Raw genomic sequence first — 19,645 nt, 5'->3', positions numbered from 1 at the left:
TTCTCAAAAATGGCAGCAACTCCACCTCCTCGGCCAGAGCCTTGAGGAATATGAATGTTAATGTGACTGGGAGGAGTGGATTCATTTAGACTGACATACTCATCATCACACAGCCAGGTTTCAGTGAGACAGAGCAGGTCAATACAATTGTCAGATATCAATTCATTTACCAATACAGCTTTTGGCATCAGAGATCTGATATTTAATAGTCCACATCTCATTTTTAGTTTTTTTTTTTGGGTTAATTTAGTGGTTGTGTTCATTTTGATTAGGTTTTTCTGATTGACTCCTCTACAAGTAGAATTGGAATGATTAAACTGACGTGGTCGGGGGACAGACACAGTCTCTATGTAGTTTTGGGTGGGTAACTGCATTAATGGCCGCGCAGAGAAGCGTGTAAGACGGCAGCTCTGCTTCCTGGTCTGAACTCTGGGTTGTCAGGGTTTTGGTTCCATTATAAACTGGGCCATATTTCTGGAAATGAGAGCAGCTCCATCCAACATGGGATGGATGCCGTCCCTCCTAATCAGACCAGGTCTCCCCCTGAAAGTTTTCCAATTGTCTATGAAGCACACTTGGTTTGCTGGCCACCACCTCGACAGCCAGTGGTTGAACGACGACATGCGGCTAAACACGTCGTCGCTGGTCCGGTTAGGCAGGGGACCAGAGAATACTACAGAGTCCGACATCGTCTTCGCAAATGTACACACCGACTCAATCTTAATTTTTGTGACCTCCAACTGGCGTAGTCGGATGTCATTACCGCCGACGTGAATAATGATTTTACCATATTTACGTTTACTTTTAGCCAGCAGTTTTAAATTTGACTCGATGTCGCCCGCTCTGGCCCCTGGAATGCACTTGACTATGGTTGCTGGTGTCGCTAATTTCATGTTTCTCACAATGGAACTTCCAATTACCAGAGTAGTTTTCTCAGCGGGTGTGTCGCCGAGTGGGGAGAACCTATTCGCGACGTGAATTGGTGGTTGGTCACTGACAGCAGGCTTCTGCTTCGGACTATGCTTCCTTCGGACAGTCACCCAGCCGCCCTGGTTTCCCAGCTGCTTGGGAGCTGCTGGGGGAGCGCTAGTCGGGGCTAGGCTAAGACGGTCCGCACCAGCTACGGGAACTGGCTTGCTCTAATGGCTAATTGTTTGGATCCATTGGTGCGGAGCCACCGCAGGTCCAATTCAACCTCGCTAGGCCTCGCCTCCAACGCTATTTAAATATACTAGTGCTGATCCTTTAATGTGTAAACACCATTTAACAGGTGATGACTCATGAATTAAAAGTTACACAGGGAAAGTACCATTCGGAGCACTTCAACCTGTAACAGTTTGAATCAAACAGCTGGACTGGAAATATCTTAACTCACAAATTTTGACTCTGTAGTTTGTGTGAGGTGTTAGAGATTGATATCCTACTGAAGTATTTCTGGGAGGTCTGTGGTGGTGCAGTGGTGACTGTCACCTCATTAAGAAGGTTCAGGGTTCAAATCTGATAGCCACTGAACAGACAAAGTAGTACAGAGAATGTTTCGATTTGGGAAGATAGCAAGGAGCGATGGTGACGACCTCCACTTTTTGTGTATCCGGATCCATTTTGTATCTTTTTATTTCAGTTTCGTTTCCTCTTTTTTCCTGTTTCATGTCCAACACTTCTTCTCAGAAACTTATCTGTGCTCCTCTGAATGTGTCAGTACTCTTGTAATCTATTAATACCGAAGCGTTTGTCTCAGAAGTAGTGGCAAGCCCGTTTGGGTAACCGTATTTATTATTAGTAAGATGCTGTAAAGCAGCTGCGGTCAGTATTATGACTTGTAAACTAGATTCAGTCAATGTCCTCTGATATTAGAGAGGTGAACTCTTACTCTGAAGAAGCTCTGCCCCACTCTAACGTGTATCTTGTTTTTCCTCCTATTTGATATTTTGAGTAAAACTCAACTCAACTAAAAAAAAATGGAGCTCTGGAGTGGTCATAAGATATTTTGAGGAAACAAAAAGGAATTTTTTCTCTCCTATTAAGTTATTTTTGGGTTTTATTAAAAAAAAAAAAACATCTACCCATATGTGTTTACAGAGTATACATATATATATATATATATATTTTCTCTCTGCCCCCCAAAATGTTTTCTCTTTTTCACCTGTACTCAAAATAACTAAATTGAGGGAACAAGACATTACACTATGTCTCTGTTTCTATTACGTCTATTCCCACATTAAAGAAAAACTTCTCGGACCACAGTTTTTTTTTCTCTCTCTCACTAAGGCCACACCAGGGTTCTCTGCAAATATATCGTTGTACAAGCCAGAGCTAAAAAACAACAACAACAACAACAAAACATCCACCTGTGTTTATTTATTTATCTCAAATTTTGGAAAATGGTGCAAAGGGTACCAGATATTTTTTGTTTGTTTGTTTTTTACTCTTTAAGTTTGTTGGGACATTTAATTCACTCAAACTGATTTATGTCACACTAAATGACAGGGATGATGGTACGTTTTTGCCCAAATATTTATGATATTGCCCCTTGAACGTCTCATGTATGATTGATAAACTCACACATACCACACCACACATACACCCCCGCCTCCCCACTCCATGATCTCCCTGAGCACATTCTCCCCTCCCCTTCTGGGAATGCCACAGGCCTCTCACCCCTCTGTCCTGATTTAGACCTCAGCCTTTCCCAAACTCAGACCCAGCTGGCTGCAGCAGGCCTGTGGCGTCTGATTTCTTATTCTCTTCCCTTTCCCATTCCTCCCTCTTTCCTTCCTCTCCTCCTGTGCACTCCTTCACCATGCCTGGAATCTATCATCACTTCTTTATCTAAGTCAGTAACCGAGTTTCCCAGATGTGAGTTGGACAGCTGGTTGACAGTGTTATAGTTGTGCTGTTTGATGCGCGGGGCTGGGCCGCTCAGTCTGGTACAACAGAGGCAGATCTCCTTCTCCTCTTCCCTTGACATGGAACCTCTTGCAGAGGTAAGACCCCCCCTCCTTTTTATTTACCCACAACTGTATGTGTGTGTGTGTGTGTGTGTGTGTTGCTGTGTGTTTGGATAGGACATTCAAACCAAAAAGCTGCAATAAAACCTATGCTACTGTAATATTTGACATGGATTTATTTTTCACACAAACTGCACATTTGTATGGAGGAACTCATAACATCACATGAACTATAAACACAACCGGGGGGGGGGGGGGGGTGCTTTTCTGGCACTTTCGTACCTCCCTCTTGGTTGGAGACAGTCGACATATAATATTATCCTTGCTCCAGTAAATTTATGAACCATGAAACTGACCAAACTGTGGCTGAAAACCTTGGTAGTCACTTCAGCAGCAGGTGGAAATGTATTATTGATAAATAGCAGGATAATTCATCTACAATACAGTGCAATAAATGGCAACAGAGGATCTGTTCATATTATTATATCATGTTAATGTTCCCACTAGAAATGCTACATATCACCAGTGTGACAATATCATATCACAAGAGGAAGAAAAGCAATATTGTGCAGTAACAATATATTGTCTTAACCCTGACATATACAGTGCATATTTTGTTTAACAAGTGTATGTATGTTACAGTAATACCGTATGGATATACCTGCTTGGCTTATAATAATGTTACATATTAGGGATGCACAATGATACTGGCAAATCATCGGTGTAAGCAGAAACTGGTCATTTAGTAACTATATACTGGTATCGGTCTGATGGCTAATGTGAATATCAGCCAATAGGAAGCAAATATTGTGTACCCCATCACAAATCCATCAATTATGTGTATCTATGTGTGTGTGTGTGGGGGGGGGGGGGGGTATGGTTTCCCAATACAAACAAAAATTAATTTTATTGCTTTCCCCATTTTAATTTTTTTTTATTTTGTCTGATTCCTGCAGACAATGTTTCCCTTCCCCTATCATGTACTGAAGCTTGCATTACCCTCATCATCATAAAGGAAATGATCCAAATGGATGCCTTTTGACAGGCCTCTCTGCCCCTCATACACAGATGCTTACATTTTAGCCAAGGTCTTAGCTCATAGGTTAGAGAATGTCCTCTCTACCATTATATCTAAAGACCAAACTGCTTTGTTAAAAGCAGTCAGTCCTACTTCAATACAAGACGGCGGCTTGATATCATGTACTCTGCTTCTCAAGATGTCCCAGACTGTGTTGTCTCTTTCAATGCAGACGATGCATTTGAATAGGCCTACCTATTTGCTGCGCAGGACGAATTCAGTTTTTGGCAAAAATTTAAGTCATGGATAAAATTACTCTTGTCACAACCCACAGCATCGATTCCTGCTATTTCACAACAATGAAAGCTTTTCCATTAACAGCATGGAACCTGCCAGGGGTGCACCTTTCCTTTTGATTTGGCTGTTTTAGCTGGACATTTTTGGTATTTGGAGCATACAGTCTCACTCTATGCTGATGACCTTCTGCATTTCATCTCTTACCAATCCACATCATTACCTCTTGATTAATCACTGATCAGTCAGTTCAGTAAACTTTTGGGCAATAAATTAAACCTTAACAGGAGTGAGCTCTTTCCCATCAGTGCTGAAGCCAGGGCTTTACATCATACCAACCTGACTTTTATCACTTTGACAAGAAAGCACAAGGATCTGTTCAAGGAGAATTTTATCACTTTGTTAAATCAGACTGAACAAATACTAACAGAGTGGTCAGCCCTGTCAATGTCTCTTGTATCTTGATCAAAAATTTCCATTCTACCTTATTAATGTGGGGCCTACCTAAGTATTACTTAGGTGGAGCAAAGCCTCCTCACCCTCTCACTCACAGGGTTAGATTATGTCCTGCTTAAAACTTGAAAAGATCAGATATTCACTCAAGCACTCCATTGGGAAATTCTAGAGAGCATGGGGTCCTTTTCTTGATGCCTTCTTGACCCTGTCAAGGCTTCACTGTAAGCGCAGCTTAATGATGTTGCACACCGGTTACTCTCTTAGTGCAGGCCTTTGGTGTGACGGTGAGCTTAGACCATGTCTAGAACAGTAACTGTGAAGGGGGGGGGGGGGGTTGCTTTATTATTTGCCATTTGTTTATGTTAAATGGTTGCCAGCTGCTTCTGGCATACCCTCTTGTAAATTTCTATTCAGCACAGCAGTTTTGGCATTCAATGAAAACTTTCAATAAAAGATTTTCTTAAAAAAGTAAGAAAGAAAAACAACTCCGAAACATTCCAGAGATATAATATAATGATATTAACCCATGCACCGGGTGAAATAGGTACACAACAGTATCAACTGCTGATCTTCATAAACTTCTGAAGCTGTGAATTCAGTTGTCGTTGTGATGATAATAACTTAGATAACATTTATGGAGGAAATATGTTAATTAGAGAGATTTTGGCCATTTTACCAATACCGACTACAGCATGGCTTCTAATCTCTAAACAGAACAAATAAAATAAAATGATTCTGCGATGCCTGAAAGCCGATTCTGATGTTGACACTAGTTGGGGTGAAGTTGCCCTTCAATGTAAGTTGCCCTTATAGACGATAATCTATCAGACTGTCACTTCACACATTTCAGGTGGCAACGTCTTTTGCCAATTTATTCATGCCATTTCTGTGAAATGTCACTTATTTAGACAAAGATATAAAGAGGACAATGGTTTATTATCACTCTTGGCAAATTATGCTTCACTTTATGATTGTAGAGACCGCTAAGGGTCACAGCTTCAACAAAAAGAGTTTTTTTTACTTTGCCTTTTGCGATGGTTAGGACATCTGCTTTGACCAGTTGGGGGCAAAGAGCAGGAAATCAGGGAAGAGACAAAGACAGATAATGGAATAAAACAGATATAGAGAAAAAAAGAGGGGTACATTGATAAAGACAGAGAAAGGAGGGAGAGAATGACAGACAGATGGGGATGTGAACAGGCTGGAAGGAGGAAGAAGAGGGGAGAGAAAGACAAGGGGACAGAGGGCATAACAAACAATAACAACAACTTGCTACCGATTATAACATCTACAGGGTACTCAAGCAATCAGTTTCAGCATAATGTGAGCAATTATGTGCAGGCAAATACAATACAAACACAGTGGTGATGAGTATTGAGAATGCTGATATAAATGCAACTAGTACTAATACTAATACTGATAAGGGTGGCAGCATGAGCCTCCTCAGGTCTGTAGCCTCCTCCAGCAGCAGCACCAGTCATGGATCTGGGAAGTGGAGTAGCACAAAGTCTCTGGAGAAGAGGTCAAGTTAGTAACAAGAATGACTACAGGAGGACAGAGAGGAGTGCATCATGGGAGATCAGCAGCAGTTTAAGCCTATAACAGCATATGTAATGGCAAGTATAAGCCAGTCCTAACTTTAAGCTTTACTAATTATATATATATATATATATATATATATATATATATATATATGTGTGTGTGTGTGTGTGTGTGTGTGTGTGTGTGTGTGTGTGTGTGTTTGTGTACTTTTTAATGTGCAATTGTAAATTATTTTTAAAATCAAAGTAAAATCAATGCTGTCAGGTTTTCCAGACCTGCCTTTTGCTACTTCATTAGCAGCTTGTACCTCTCAAATGTGCTCCTGTTGGGCTAATGTTGCTCTGGGTGATTAAGCGTATCAACAGGTTCTTGACTCACTACCATCAAATCCACCAGCGGATTGGCAGACACGGTTCTCAAATACCACAGTCTGTGCCAACTACATGTCTGAGCCACTTGTTTAAATCAGCTTGGACAGGTGTTCCCAGCAAACCCTCAGGATACATGGGTGCAAGGCAGTAATCGTTCTCTAGTAGAGACCAATGTAAGTCCACCTCTCCCGAGTGGAGCGAGTCCATTCCCAAGTGAACCCTGGTGTGGTCCGATTACAGTGAGAGCACAATCCAACCTGATCCCTGCAGAAGATTATGGGATATATACATGTCACATTTTTACAGATGAAAGCAAAACAACAGGTACCGTAGCATGTGGGGGTCCAACTTGGACTTCTGCTCGAATACCATTGTCTCTACAGATTTGGGAGGAATTTAGGGTTTTACATTTTTTGAAGAGTTGTGTGACCACATTTCTGGCTCTCATTCTGTGAAACACCTTCTACAAATGTGTGTTTGTATGTTTTTTAAATCTGATCTCCTTGATTTTAGGTACTGTGAAACCAAATGAAATAAACCAAATACACACATTTGTATTTGATTTAGTTCAGTCAAACTGACTCGTTGTGAAAGGGCTTTTAAGAACAAAGTTGATCCCAGTCCACCAATTGCAGCTGGACCAGTAAGGCACGTTGACTGTTAGAAGACCCTTTGACTCTGACCTGTTCACAGATTCCAGTCTGGACCAGAATGTCATTTTGGATGACCAATCAAATGCCTAAACCATACCATGGAGCTGAGGAACTTTCCAGCTGCTGTGTGTGTCCTCAAAACCTAAGAGCAATCTTATGATGTACTTCTTTATTCCAGGTTCCGCTATTTGAGATGGACCAGGAAGAGGATGAGGAGGATCTTCTCTTAATGAGAAACAGAGGTGAAGAAGAATTTTTCTGACATGTTTGCAGTGATCGTGTGGCATATAGGCCTTTTTCACAGCAGACATGAAATAGCAGGCGAGCACAGGTGATACTGTGACATTAATGAGGGTTTCAGTTCTATTCAGTTTAGCTTTAATGAATATGAATGTCAACACCTGTGTCAACATGTCTGCAGTGAAAAATAAAAGTTGTAGTTTGAAGATGATCTTTTGTTTGTTTGCAGGTTGTATATATGCAAGAGATGTTCTTACGGCTCATACAGGCAAAGACTCGGATGCATTAATTTACATGAACTTCATGAAGAGTCACTGCTGCTACGATGCCATCCCCACCAGCTCCAAACTGGTCATATTTGACACAACACTGCAGGTATGGGGCACACACATATTCACACACAGTTTCAGGTCTGTTTCTAACTTTTGAAGACCTATTTTGACCTACAGTGTGGGGACTCCGTAGGCTATAAGGCACTCTGCTGGCATTGCATGTCAACTTTTTAATGATTTGAATTTAGGCATGTTGGGGATAAAAAAAAAAAGAAGCAAATTTTAAACAAATACAAATCTAACGTCACATTCTTGGTGACTCCAAGAGTGACAGAAGATTTTAATTAATGAAAACACTGAAAGGTCCCTTACTGCATTGTATGCTTATTTTCTGCTGTACAATAGATAGCAAGTTGTAATCTTTTTTTTTTTTTTCAGAGCAAAAATTATACACTTGGGCTTCCCTGGGGGCCTTGGAACTACACACTCCACGTTTAGCCAGAAACAAATGGCTTTGCTTCATACTGTCAAAGTGTGGCTTTTTAGGAAACTATTTATTCACTATTACTGAACAACAAAGAGAGCAACCCTCTTACGACAAATACTCAATGTCATTTTTGTCTTGTAACGTGTGTTTTTGTCAGGTGAAGAAGGCTTTCTTTGCTCTGGTGGCTAATGGTGTAAGAGCAGCACCACTATGGGACAACAAGCTGAAATGTTTTGTGGGTGAGCAACACTATGTCTCTGTTTCTATTACGTCTATTTCTATCTCCGCTACACACGTACTGAACCGACTGTACTAAATAATCACTGTCATGACCTGAGCTTTTTTGAACTTGAGCTGCACTCACTGGGGACAGAAACCACTGTCCATCACCCTGAGGCAAAGTTTGCTACTCCCTTTTGGAATTACAGTGATTCAGAATTCATCCCACACATTATTTCCTTATGTATTTTGATGAGGGGGTTGTTTTTCCATGTGAGAAGTGCTGACACTCGAAAAGAAGTATTATATCAAAGTTTCTGCAACAGTTTGGGCAACCAGTTAATGAGTTGTTAACATGTGCAATATAAGTCCCACTTACACCATATTTATTACTTCATAGAGAAGGAGAAAAGGAAAAATGGAAATAGTCAAAAATACTTCTTTTTTTTTTATTATCCCATGAACTAATTTGTGAAAGTGAAATAAGAATGTAGCCCAGTTTCAGAGCAACCACAATTCCACTGGTCCTGACTGAGCCTCTGTACATGCAAGTGACGGCATTGGTTTGTGACCTACTTTTGTTTCTTCCTCACAGTTTTGCAGCAGGATTGCGGGGTTCAGGTTTCCTGATTGTTGATAGGGGTGTTCAAGTTCATCCTGACCAAATGTCTGTTAACATTTAGTGTGAAGCAGGTCAGCTGCGATGGGTGTGTTGCATTACACACACTGTCACCTCAAATGAACATGCAGAGCTGATCATCATGACACTCGTTGGGACGTGTTTTTCCCTCTACTTGTAATTAAATCTGCAGCCGTTGCAGTGTTTACATCACAGAATTCATCAGCCTGGATGAACTGCCCTGCCTCAACTTACATCAAAAGGCTTATGTCAGCGTCTAGCTACAGTAGGTAAAGCCCCTCTGCTGACTCAGGCTGTAATTTCACAAACAAAGAATAACTTGTCAAAGGATCAATAACAAGCTATTCTCAGATCTTGAAAGTCCCTTTCAGGACAGAGATTGAGAATTCCTCAATGAGATGTCAACATTGTATAACCTCTGGAAAGCTACGATTGCTGTGCCCTTATCTCACCTCAATTATGTTGTACTGCTAAAGGAGAGTGAGCTTGTTCAAATATGTATTTTATAAAAGCCTGTTGCCTATAGTGGCACAGAAGTGAATGATGATCTTTGTTTGCTTGAATCCAAGTCAATGGGATTTTGAATGGGATTTTGGATAAATGCAAGAAATATGCTCAATGTTTAACACAACCTTGAGATATTTTAGCTTTTGCTTGATGGCATAAGAAATGTCTTAAATACCATTCTAATGCACTAACAAGTGTCTACAGGACTACGATCAGGACTACAGAGGCTTTCATGGAATTTTAATCATCACGCTGAAAAGAGAACAGGATTGAAACTTTTCCTGGTGGCATTGAAGTTATGCAGCCGTGCTGTAGTTTGTTCACAGAATAAAATTGGTTTTGTACTTCTAATGATTAAACTTACATTTGTGTGTGTGTGTGTGTGTGTGTGCAGGTATGCTGACTATTACAGACTTCATCAACATTCTTCATCGATATTACAAATCTCCCCTGGTTAGTGTGTCCTCTAAACAAGTTTCATGACCTTAAGTTTTTGTATGTCAGTACTGACATGACGTCAAATTCGCCTCTGCAATGTGTTGCAGTTATCCCGAGTGATGTTAGCATGCCAATCAGCTAGCCTTGGCTCTGCTTGACATCTTTTACTTCATTTGACCTTTTGTGTTATAGTAAGCAAACACACTAAGGCTTATGGCCTTGTGTGGATGAATCATAACTTAAATACAGCTACAAAAAAAGGACTGAAAAACATTCCAAATGGCATCAGCACTTGTTTTGTTGCAGTTTGTTTTTTCTTCTGATTACTTGATAGTACATTTTGCTAAAGTTAAGGTTCATTTTAGGAATTTTTGCTCCACTGTTATTTTAGTTAGTGGTCAACTTTAAAAACAAAACAAAACAAAACAAAACAAAACAAAAAACATACATACACAAAGTTAGACTGTGTTGACCCAGTGGTGCCCTGACTAAAAGAAATGCCTTTATGTTTACCCAACCACCCCCATTGTTTCAAGTTGTTTTCAGAATGATAAATTCAACAGTTGAAGAGTTTTTCCACAGAGAACCTTAAATTATTGTTGTGCAGAATATAAAATAAGGTTTGCTTTGACTGCAGGTTCAGATCTATGAGCTGGAAGAACACAAGATAGAGACATGGAGAGGTTGGTGCAACAGGATGATGTATTCGTGGCCAATGGTGTTGTCTATCATTAAAGATGACGTACTCTGTGTTTACCTCTTATGTTTCTCTTCATCTCTGCAGAGATCTACCTTGAGTATGCGACTAACAGACTGATCAGCATCACACCTGATGCCAGGTCCAGCCAGCCTTTGATAAATAATTAGTCATTTCTGAGCCAGTAGGGGTTATAGCCCTATATGTCTGAGGCTGTCCTCAGCCACCCCATGAATACAACTATCGATGCTTAGATGAAAGTTCAGGCCATAAAATGCCTGCTATTAAGAGAACAATATGTCATTTTCATGTGTGTATATCCAACTGATGTTTAATCTTTTTGTTTCACAACAATGGAATCTAAAATGACACCAGTGTTTACAGCTGGTCACGATGTGTTCTAATGCTGCAATACTAAATAATGACGATTGTAATCCTGAATACGGCTTTTTTTCTCTTTCCCCTAGTCTGTTTGACGCCATCTACTCACTACTGAAGAATAAGATCCACCGGCTGCCAATCATCGACCCAGCATCAGGAAATGTCCTCCACATCCTGACTCACAAACGCATCCTCAAGTTCCTCCACATATTTGTGAGACAACACTTTTCTGAAGTCCTAGGAGATTTATGCAGAGACAGAGCTGCATGCTTCTGTACTTTAATTTTGATTTTGGATTCTTCTCCTCTCCTCATTCCACCAGGGATCTATGATTCCCAAACCCTGGTTTCTGCAAAAGCAGATTGGTGAATTAGCAATTGGTACCTTTAAACAGATTGCAACGGTCCAGGAATCTGCCACTGTCTACGATGCGCTGACCATCTTTGTGGAGAGGAGGGTGTCAGCGCTACCTGTTGTCAGTGAGCAAGGTAATCCAAAATGTCCAAACTGGTTCACATTGAAAACACAATTGACCAATTTCTAATCTATCTATCTATCTATATATCTATCTATCTATCTATCTATCTATCTATCTATCTATCTATCTATCTAGGTAAAGTGGTGGCGCTGTACTCCAGGTTTGATGTCATTGTGAGTTCATTGCAATTACAACTATGATAGATAAATAATAATCACAAATTACTTCTAGCACTTATATTACTTATATAACACTTTCTAACCTGTCTAACTGACCAGTTTCTCAAGCATAGTGTTGGGACTAACGCATTCCTGCGTTATTAGTTACTGCCAAAAAAGTAACTTTGGCAGTAACTAATAATCAAACGCATTGCTTTTAATATTCAATACCTCAGTTATAGTTACTAAACGTTCCGATTATTAGTTTATTTTACGTTATTTTACTATCTCGGTTGAGCCACTGTGTGTACTTCCTGTGTCGGGGAGGGGGCTTGAGGGAAGTGCAAGAGACAGGAGGAGAGTGATCTGCGCTGTGAGGGCGTGTTTGTTTACAACAGCAAGAACGTGCAAGACATCATGGCGGAACCTGGGGCGAGTTTCTTCACGTGGAAGTACGCTCACTACTTCTCCTTCGTTGAGCAGAAGGAGAAAAATGTTTACGTTAACTCTAATCTGTTAAAGCATCCAGGCACGCAGCATGCGGCGGCGACGAAACTTGTTGCTAAAGCTAGCGGGTCAGGGACCGGCACAGATACCGACACAGATGTCACCTCACCCCGTGCACCTAAGCAGCAGCGCCTGCGTTGTTCTTTTCAACGAGGGAGTGCTGCTGCTAGCCAGGCTAAAGTTAATCAGTCACTTTGAAACATCTTAGTGTTTGTGTTTGTATAAATATAAACCATATTGCTTAGCAGAGTTCAGTTCAGTGATGAAAATGCATGTCAAGTCGAACAGAGCTTACAATGATGACAGTTCTGAACTTTTTTTCGTAACTAAATTGTTACTTTTCATAGTAATGTTATACTTTTTGGTTTTAATAACTGAGTTAGCAACTGAGTTGCTTTTGAATTGCAGTAACTGTAACTAATTACTGTTTTGCAGTAACAAGCACAACATTATTGTCATTACAGTAATATGCTGTTATGTTCTGTGTATGGAACAATACACTCTCAAACTTAAAATACTCAAGAGTTCAGTTCCCTTGTTAAAGTGCTTTATTTTTCCCACTACCTCAAATCAGTCAGATCCAATTAGACATTCATTAAAGGAAAGATGGCTCTGCTGATCCCACAAAAAAACAGGCAAACGTAAGCAAAACAAACACAGTAGCTACATAAACATAAACCAGTCATGTCAATAACAAATCCACACCATGCCAAGACAAATCAAAGTGTCAATACGAATAGAAGATAAAACAGTCCATATAATGAACCTGCCCACACATGTAGGAGTAAAAAGAAAGAGTAAAATTGATCCAATAATAAGGAATGTTGCTTTACCAACTCATTAGTGTTGCGTCAGAAAATGGTCAACTTTGTCAGCACCAAATTCAACATAGAATAGCTATGTTGGATGTACTCATGGTAACTCTCTCTCTTTTTCTATTCAAGAACCTCGCTGCCCAGAAAAACTACAACAACTTGAACATGACAATGAGGGAGGCCATCACCTCCAGGGCTTGCTGGGTGGAGGGAGTACTGAAGTGTTACCCACATGAAACACTAGAGACCATCATTAACCGCATCGCGAAGGCTGAGGTAGCACTTTTTTTTTCTCAGTGTTGTTAACTAACTGTGCTATGTTGCTAAGTGCTCAGCTAAGTGCTAACACCAATGGGTTAGCAGTCGGTTGGACACATCAAAGCCATGAATGCTAATGTGCTAAATATAATCATGCATTAATGTTTTTCTCGTTTTGTACTGTTAGGTGCATCGTTTGGTGTTGGTTGACAATGAAGATGTGGTTAGAGGGATTGTGTCTCTGTCTGACCTCCTGCAAGCCTTGGTCCTCACGCCTGCAGGTATTGATGCACTGTACTCCTAACTCCACCACTTTCATCTATTTTTCTCTCTCAGTCCCTTGGATGTCTGCCCATCTACCTACCCAGCTCCTCATCCTCGAAGGCTTCCAACTGCTTTTGGCAAACTACATCCCCTCTCCTCCTGTAATGGCTCATGTTCCTTTCAAACAAAGTTCTTTTCATTCAGTGTTGTACCTCCTGGAAAGCAGATCGCTTTCTTTCCCAGATCTCACCTTCAATCAAAGGTGAAAACTCCAAACCTGAACGAAACCCCATACTCTCACCTCGACTAATTGCCCTCATTTAACACACAAAACCCTTCAGGATCTTGAGCCCTCAAAGATCACCCTCCATAAACCTGAACTCACAATCTCTTCTAATGTCAGTTTTCAGCACCATGCTCTTTCAACATCAACCTGCCGCCTCATCTGGAATATTGTTTACTGACCAACATCCTCAAACTTCCTTCAAAAATGTCAGCGGAAATAAACCTCTAGTTTACCCTGATGAGCCTGCTCCTGCAACCAAATATAAACAAATAAAAACACAATTCTGTCTTTCAAAAGTCACCTGGCCACTTAAATGGTTCTAACCTTCCCCCACCTCCAACATCTGCCAACTGTCCCCACCAAATTCCCATAACTCTACCTAATAAATCTTCTGAGATATCGAACTTCCCATCAATCCTTCCTCCTGTACATGTTACGAAGGTGCAGCCAAGCCTCCACACCTTCTTACAAATGTCACTCATTCATCAGTAAGCCAGTGTCTTCAGGCTGCAGTTCCTCTTCTGGTGCCAGCATGTCATCAGCAGGTCTTAGCCGGCCCCCCAGCCCCTCACCGAGCAGGTAGGAGGCCCTAACCAAGCTTCCAGCCGCTGCCTGTCTGAGCTTGTACCTTCACACTTCCTTTGAGTCACAATGTCTTCACTGCTGCTCATTGTGGTCACCCTGCACAACCTGCAAGAATTACATGAGAGGGAACTGGTACTCGTGCAATTACGGCGTCTTGCACTGTTGTAGCAAAATAAACAAATATTGAAAAAATTCATTTGATACTTCACAATTTTCACTCCATTAGGATGAAATTCCACTCATCTCTGATAGTTAATTAAGTTTGAGCCAAAATATTAATACTGTGGTACATTGAGATACTTCCTCTAACCATACATTACCGATACTCTGGTGCCAAATATTGAATTTAAAAAAATAAAATAGCTGCCATAATGAACAGATTCTCTGTCATCATTCTAACAAGTTGTGTATTATACGAGTGTGTCTGCGTCAAAGATGCACCGCTGAACATTTCTTCATGTGATAATGCAGTGAATAAATACACAATTCTCGCTTTTTGCCTGTGTAGGGCTACTTTTCACCAATGCTCATCAGTTACACAGATGTCCTTATAGACCTCAGATGACTTGTTCGGCAACTTATCACGTATCACTGCATCATGATATGATTGCTATCATGATAATATTGCATTCTCACCTCTATTCTCATCTCTTATGAGTGCAAACAAAACATCTCTTCTTCTGTTATTAATGTGATGGTAAAATTGACTACATTTTAACAAGGGGGAATGTAAAAGACGATTCAATCAGACTCTTCCCCTCCACCTTCCTGTGTCATCTGATGATTCATGAAAGTGCATCGCTCGTATTGACACTGATGCGGTTTGGGTTTTGAAATTGCCTCATTCGTTTTTGGGGTTTTTTGGGGGGGGGGGGTTTGGGGCGGACACCTGTTTAGCTGTCTGGATGTTATTTTGCATCATCATCATCAGCATGTTGCTGCGCTGCTCTTACATCATATCAGATTAGCCTTAAATTTGCTACATCCCACTTCGTTGATTGATATTCTCACTGGGAGAAAGTGGATCATCAGGAATTCAGGTTCTTCTGATATGATGAGAACATGATATGGTCTTCCTGTCATGATGAAACGGTAAATGGCATTAGTGCTTAAGTGCTTGTTTTCTGTCTCAGAATAAATTCAACTAAATGTATAGAATGAAAAAACTGTCTTTTTGAGTTTCGACATATAGTTTTTCTTTTGTTTTGTTTTTTGAGAAAAAGTATATGGAAATGTTTAGATGAGTGGTATTTTTAGTCATAGTAAAATGTAGTGGTTAGAGCTTCCTTTTGGAATGCAGTTATCCCCTAATGAAAAGTTAAAATGACTTCATATGAATTTTCTTGTTTTATCTTCTCAGATATATGCAAGGGAATGAGCTCCCAAGACTAAAGAAAAAGACACGGAGACGTCTGTAAAACAAGACTATAAGTTGGTAAAGTGAAGTTTGTCAGCAGCGCAGGTTGGCGGTAATCACAGGCTCCAGTCTCAATCCATCAGGAAAAATATGGAGAAGAATGGAAGCAGCAATGGTCCCTTTAAAAAGACGTTTTATTCCCGAGTGAATCTTCTCAGTGGACATCGACAGAGGACTGATGAACATCAACATGTCTGGGAGGAAGCGAAGACTTTTAAACAGACTGTAACTGACATTGACAAGGCATTAAATATATATATTTTTTTCTGTCTTATTTAATATATTTTTTTATACTTGACCTTCTTTCCTTATTAATTCAAAACTGATCATTTGCATGTTGAAATTTTTATGGAATGCACTAATGCTTTGGCTCCTGAAACATTAACATGTAATAACATGAACTAACAAGGTCACCATGGGGCTACCGTGGTAAAAAGCTCATGATGATCTGGATATACTGTGTTTTTCTATGGAGTAATGCTAAAATATTAAATTAAAGTCAATCAGTTTTTACAATTATAAAGAATTAATGTCCCATTCTTTCGCTTCTTTTTATATTTAACTTAAAGCCTCTCTGTGCGGAATGATCGGTCTGCAGCATTTGACACTAAAAAGCATGCTAAATGTTAGGAAGAGGGTAATGAGAATTAAGAATAAAATGCAAAGACAACATTTATTAAGAAATATGTCACAATTACAGCCATGAAGGTTGATGTCTTACCCGGATACACAGGCGAAGTGTAATGGCAGTTTTATAGCAATACTATTAAAGATTGATCATTTGAGTAATTTGATATTTTCAGTAGTTTTACTTCAGCATAATGATCTCTCAACTTCACAGGAAAGTAATTTCCTGCAATGGGAGATACATCTATTGATTAATGCTGATTTTCTGTCACATGGAGTAACTATTCTAAAAGTTCTCAGTCGTCATACTTGCTACTTCCTGTTAAGGGTTGCAGGGGGCTGGAGCCTATCCCAGCAGCCTTCACCCTAGACAGGTCACCAGTCCATCGTAGGGCCAACACATAGAAACAGACAACCATTCACACTCACAATTTAGAGTATCAATCAGCCTCGTCCCCATTTGTATGTCTTTGGACTGTGGGAGGAAGCCGGAGTATCCAGAGAGAGGCACAGGGAGAACATGCAAACTCCACACAGAAAGATCCTGTGCTCGGGCCGGGACTTGAACCCGGAACCTTCTTGCTGTGAGGCAACAAAGCTGACCACTGCACCACCGTGCCGCCTGCTGTATTTTATGTATGATTATTAACTACAAATTAATGTAACTATGGTAATTATTTGCTATTGATTAAAAATTGGAATTTAGAAATACAAACTTTTTTATTTGCTGCTTCACAACACATCCGATGAAACTGCAGTAACATGACGACAACATATTATTAATAATTCCTATTCCTTGTGAGTATGGAGCACCTGAGCATCTGGGAGCTGTTTGTCTCCTGGTTATCCTCCCTGACAGGCCTGTCTGGGTGCTGCTGTTTTGTTTGCCAAGGGTGTATTTGTTACCTCTGCCAGTGTCATACATCCTGGTCATATCACACGCTCACATATGCACACTCACACAAACACACACCTGTACTTGAACTTGTATCTCTGTGAGGACTTTCAGTAACATAAGAGACAGACCCTTGACCCTTACTCCATCCCTAGCAGCACATCCTAATGCTTAATCCTGACTCTCTTCTTCTCTCTTTCCAATAATGTCCTCATTCTTGGGTTAGAAACCTCACTGTGTCGCAAATAAAGTACAGTACATAAACTCTGGCAAACAGCTGTGTCTGCTCACGTCTACAGTAGTTATCCCTCCGTTTGTGTTTTGGATGACAATGAATGATGAACGTTATTGTTTTCTCACCAGTGTGACAGAATCACCGGATGATTTACTGGGCCATTGATCATGAACAATAATACTTATAATAATAATAATAATAATAATAATAATAATAATAATAATAATAATAATAATACCACAGTGATATAATTTATACCACTACCTCTATCAATTGTGCTACTATACTTCTAATGAGCTTAAAAACACAATACTGTAAAAAGTAATTGTTGAAGAACTTCAGAGTTTCCTTTTTTGCTCCTGGGCTTCCAGGGAAGTAATCAGAGTGACTGGGAACCTGGAGGTGCATCAGACACATGCTCCAGGTGTGCTCACTGAACAAACACTTCAGCTACCAATCACTAATGAGGCCGCTTTCTTGCACTTTGCCTTAATGTGTCTGAGTGGGCTAACACTGAAACAACATACCCTCAGGATACAGTGGTGTGTGTGCGTGTGTGTGTGCGTGTGTATGTGTGTATGTGTGTGGCTTCTGATTGTAATAATGGATCCAAGACTAAGGTAGGAAACACACACGCACTCTGTTGTTACAGGTTAATCAAGAGGCTTATTTAATCACGTTTCTTAATATTGAATTCTGAAATCTTTTTACTTCATTTGAATGGAAGTCTTACACGGTGCACTCACATGCCGGTAAATATCAAAGGCTCGAGAGGTTGACAGACTGTATGCTGATCAGCTAAATGTCCTTGAGCAAGACACTGAACCCCAATATTGCTCCAATTTGGGCCCGTTGTGGCCACCCTCCAGCATCAGTGTGTGAATGTGAGTATGGGTGAATGAAGCAAAATTGTAGTGCTTTGAATACCATTAAAGTGCAAAGGTGCTGTACAAATGTTGCGCCTTTGACACCGTTATATTTTAACTACACACTGGTGTAAACATGTCGTGTATAAAAACAATACAGTGTTAAATAAGACTAGGTGTGTTTTCAATCAGTCAGTTAAATATGTACAAGTGATATTTCTTGGATGGATAATTGTGCTAATTCACGTGAAATCTTGTGATCATTCAGGAACAGAATAAATTGGCATCATGGGAATGTTCCAAATTGTTAAAATGATATTTCATCAATAAACAAATGTTCATGCTGTTGCCAAAATGGGAGTGAACTGTATTCAGTAATACAATAAAAGTGGAATACGAACTCATTTAACACATGAATCTTGTTTGGGCAACAAACTTTCATCTGTTGAAAAGGGTAAATAAGTAATATTGTGAACCAATGGAGACAAGGGAAGTGGGCATTTTTGCCAAGGCAGTGTATCATTTCTTCAGGCCAATTCAACAGATGTGTCCATCATGTTAGGAGGGATGTGTTTCTTTAATTCTATCTGCCTGGATACAGTCATGACAATTTCATTTACACTGCACCAAATCCTAACAGAAGTTAACTCAGGGCACTTTGCACAGGCAAGCACTGGGGTCAATGGCACAGAAAAACTCCCATGAATAATAAAGAATCAGACTCTGGTAGAGTTGAGATACAAAGCGTAAAGAGAGTAATTTACAGGAAAGCATCCTCGTCGTTGTCATCATCATCGGCATTGTCACCAGCGCCACCACGCTAACCCAGGAATGGAGAGGGTAAAGCGGAGGAAAGCAGCTCAGGGCATGATCGCAATTCCACAGCAAGTCCAGCTCAAAGTGCATCCTTAATCAATATTTGTCTCTGTGAGAAAAGAAAAACAAACCTTTTGTCCTTAAACCAACAGACATCGCTTTATCAAAGCTAGGTTTGAGGTACTGGAGGCCACGGCTACACCATCTAGCTATTTACAACATGTTTCTAGGATGTTTAGCGCAAGTACTATAAACTGAGTTTTGTTTTGTTTGTT

The 19,645-nt window shown here is 40.2% G+C and overlaps 2 protein-coding genes across 4 annotated transcripts; one reads left to right on the top strand and one right to left on the bottom strand.

Moving 5' to 3' along the window:
- Positions 1–437: 437 nt before the first annotated feature.
- LOC147252447 (uncharacterized) lies at positions 438–2,802 on the bottom strand. Its single transcript, XM_086221144.1, has 3 exons — positions 2,702–2,802; positions 2,265–2,313; positions 438–1,139 (listed from the first exon to the last, which is right to left on the bottom strand). The coding sequence occupies exons 1-3, from the start codon at positions 2,800–2,802 to the stop codon at positions 438–440; spliced, it is 852 nt and encodes a 283-aa protein (XP_086077270.1).
- On the top strand, positions 2,651–17,635 carry prkag3b (protein kinase, AMP-activated, gamma 3b non-catalytic subunit). Of its 3 annotated transcripts, XM_086221323.1 has the most exons (14): positions 2,651–2,984; positions 7,461–7,524; positions 7,752–7,897; positions 8,439–8,520; positions 10,042–10,100; positions 10,723–10,768; positions 10,870–10,924; positions 11,250–11,376; positions 11,486–11,651; positions 11,777–11,814; positions 13,251–13,397; positions 13,567–13,660; positions 14,419–14,508; positions 15,875–17,635. In XM_086221323.1, exons 1-14 carry the CDS (start codon positions 2,901–2,903, stop codon positions 15,904–15,906), a joined length of 1,230 nt encoding a protein of 409 aa, XP_086077449.1. In that variant the 5' UTR covers positions 2,651–2,900; the 3' UTR covers positions 15,907–17,635. The 3 variants fall into 3 exon arrangements, with proteins under 3 accessions (XP_086077449.1, XP_086077450.1, XP_086077451.1); XM_086221324.1 differs by lacking the exon at positions 14,419–14,508; XM_086221325.1 differs by lacking the exons at positions 14,419–14,508; positions 15,875–17,635 and having other exon boundaries at positions 13,567–13,683.
- The last annotated feature ends 2,010 nt before the right edge of the window (positions 17,636–19,645 follow it).

The sequence above is a fragment of the Aulostomus chinensis genome, chromosome 12 (assembly GCF_037954235.1).
Source record: "Aulostomus chinensis isolate RoL2024-O1b breed Wild chromosome 12, RoL_Achi_v1.0, whole genome shotgun sequence".
Lineage (NCBI taxonomy): Eukaryota > Metazoa > Chordata > Actinopteri > Syngnathiformes > Aulostomidae > Aulostomus > Aulostomus chinensis.
The sequence above is the reverse complement of the archived record's forward strand: the minus strand, read 5'-3'. Positions and strand labels throughout refer to the sequence as shown.

What these genes read in the sequence shown, in the direction of transcription:
- prkag3b (XM_086221323.1), top strand. Translation starts at nt 2,901, where the DNA reads ATGCGCGGGGCTGGGCCGCTCAGTCTGGTACAACAGAGGCAGATCTCC. An exon ending in TCTCTTAATGAGAAACAGAG is followed by an intron (nt 7,525 to 7,751) that starts GTGAAGAAGAAT and finishes GTTTGTTTGCAG; the next exon opens with GTTGTATATATGCAAGAGAT. An exon ending in CAAGATAGAGACATGGAGAG is followed by an intron (nt 10,769 to 10,869) that starts GTTGGTGCAACA and finishes TCATCTCTGCAG; the next exon opens with AGATCTACCTTGAGTATGCG.
- LOC147252447 (XM_086221144.1), bottom strand. Translation starts at nt 2,802, where the DNA reads ATGGTGAAGGAGTGCACAGGAGGAGAGGAAGGAAAGAGGGAGGAATGG. An exon ending in GGCCTGCTGCAGCCAGCTGG is followed by an intron (nt 2,314 to 2,701) that starts GTCTGAGTTTGG and finishes GTTGTTTTTTAG; the next exon opens with CTCTGGCTTGTACAACGATA. An exon ending in AGAACCCTGGTGTGGCCTTA is followed by an intron (nt 1,140 to 2,264) that starts GTGAGAGAGAGA and finishes ATTAGCCATTAG; the next exon opens with AGCAAGCCAGTTCCCGTAGC.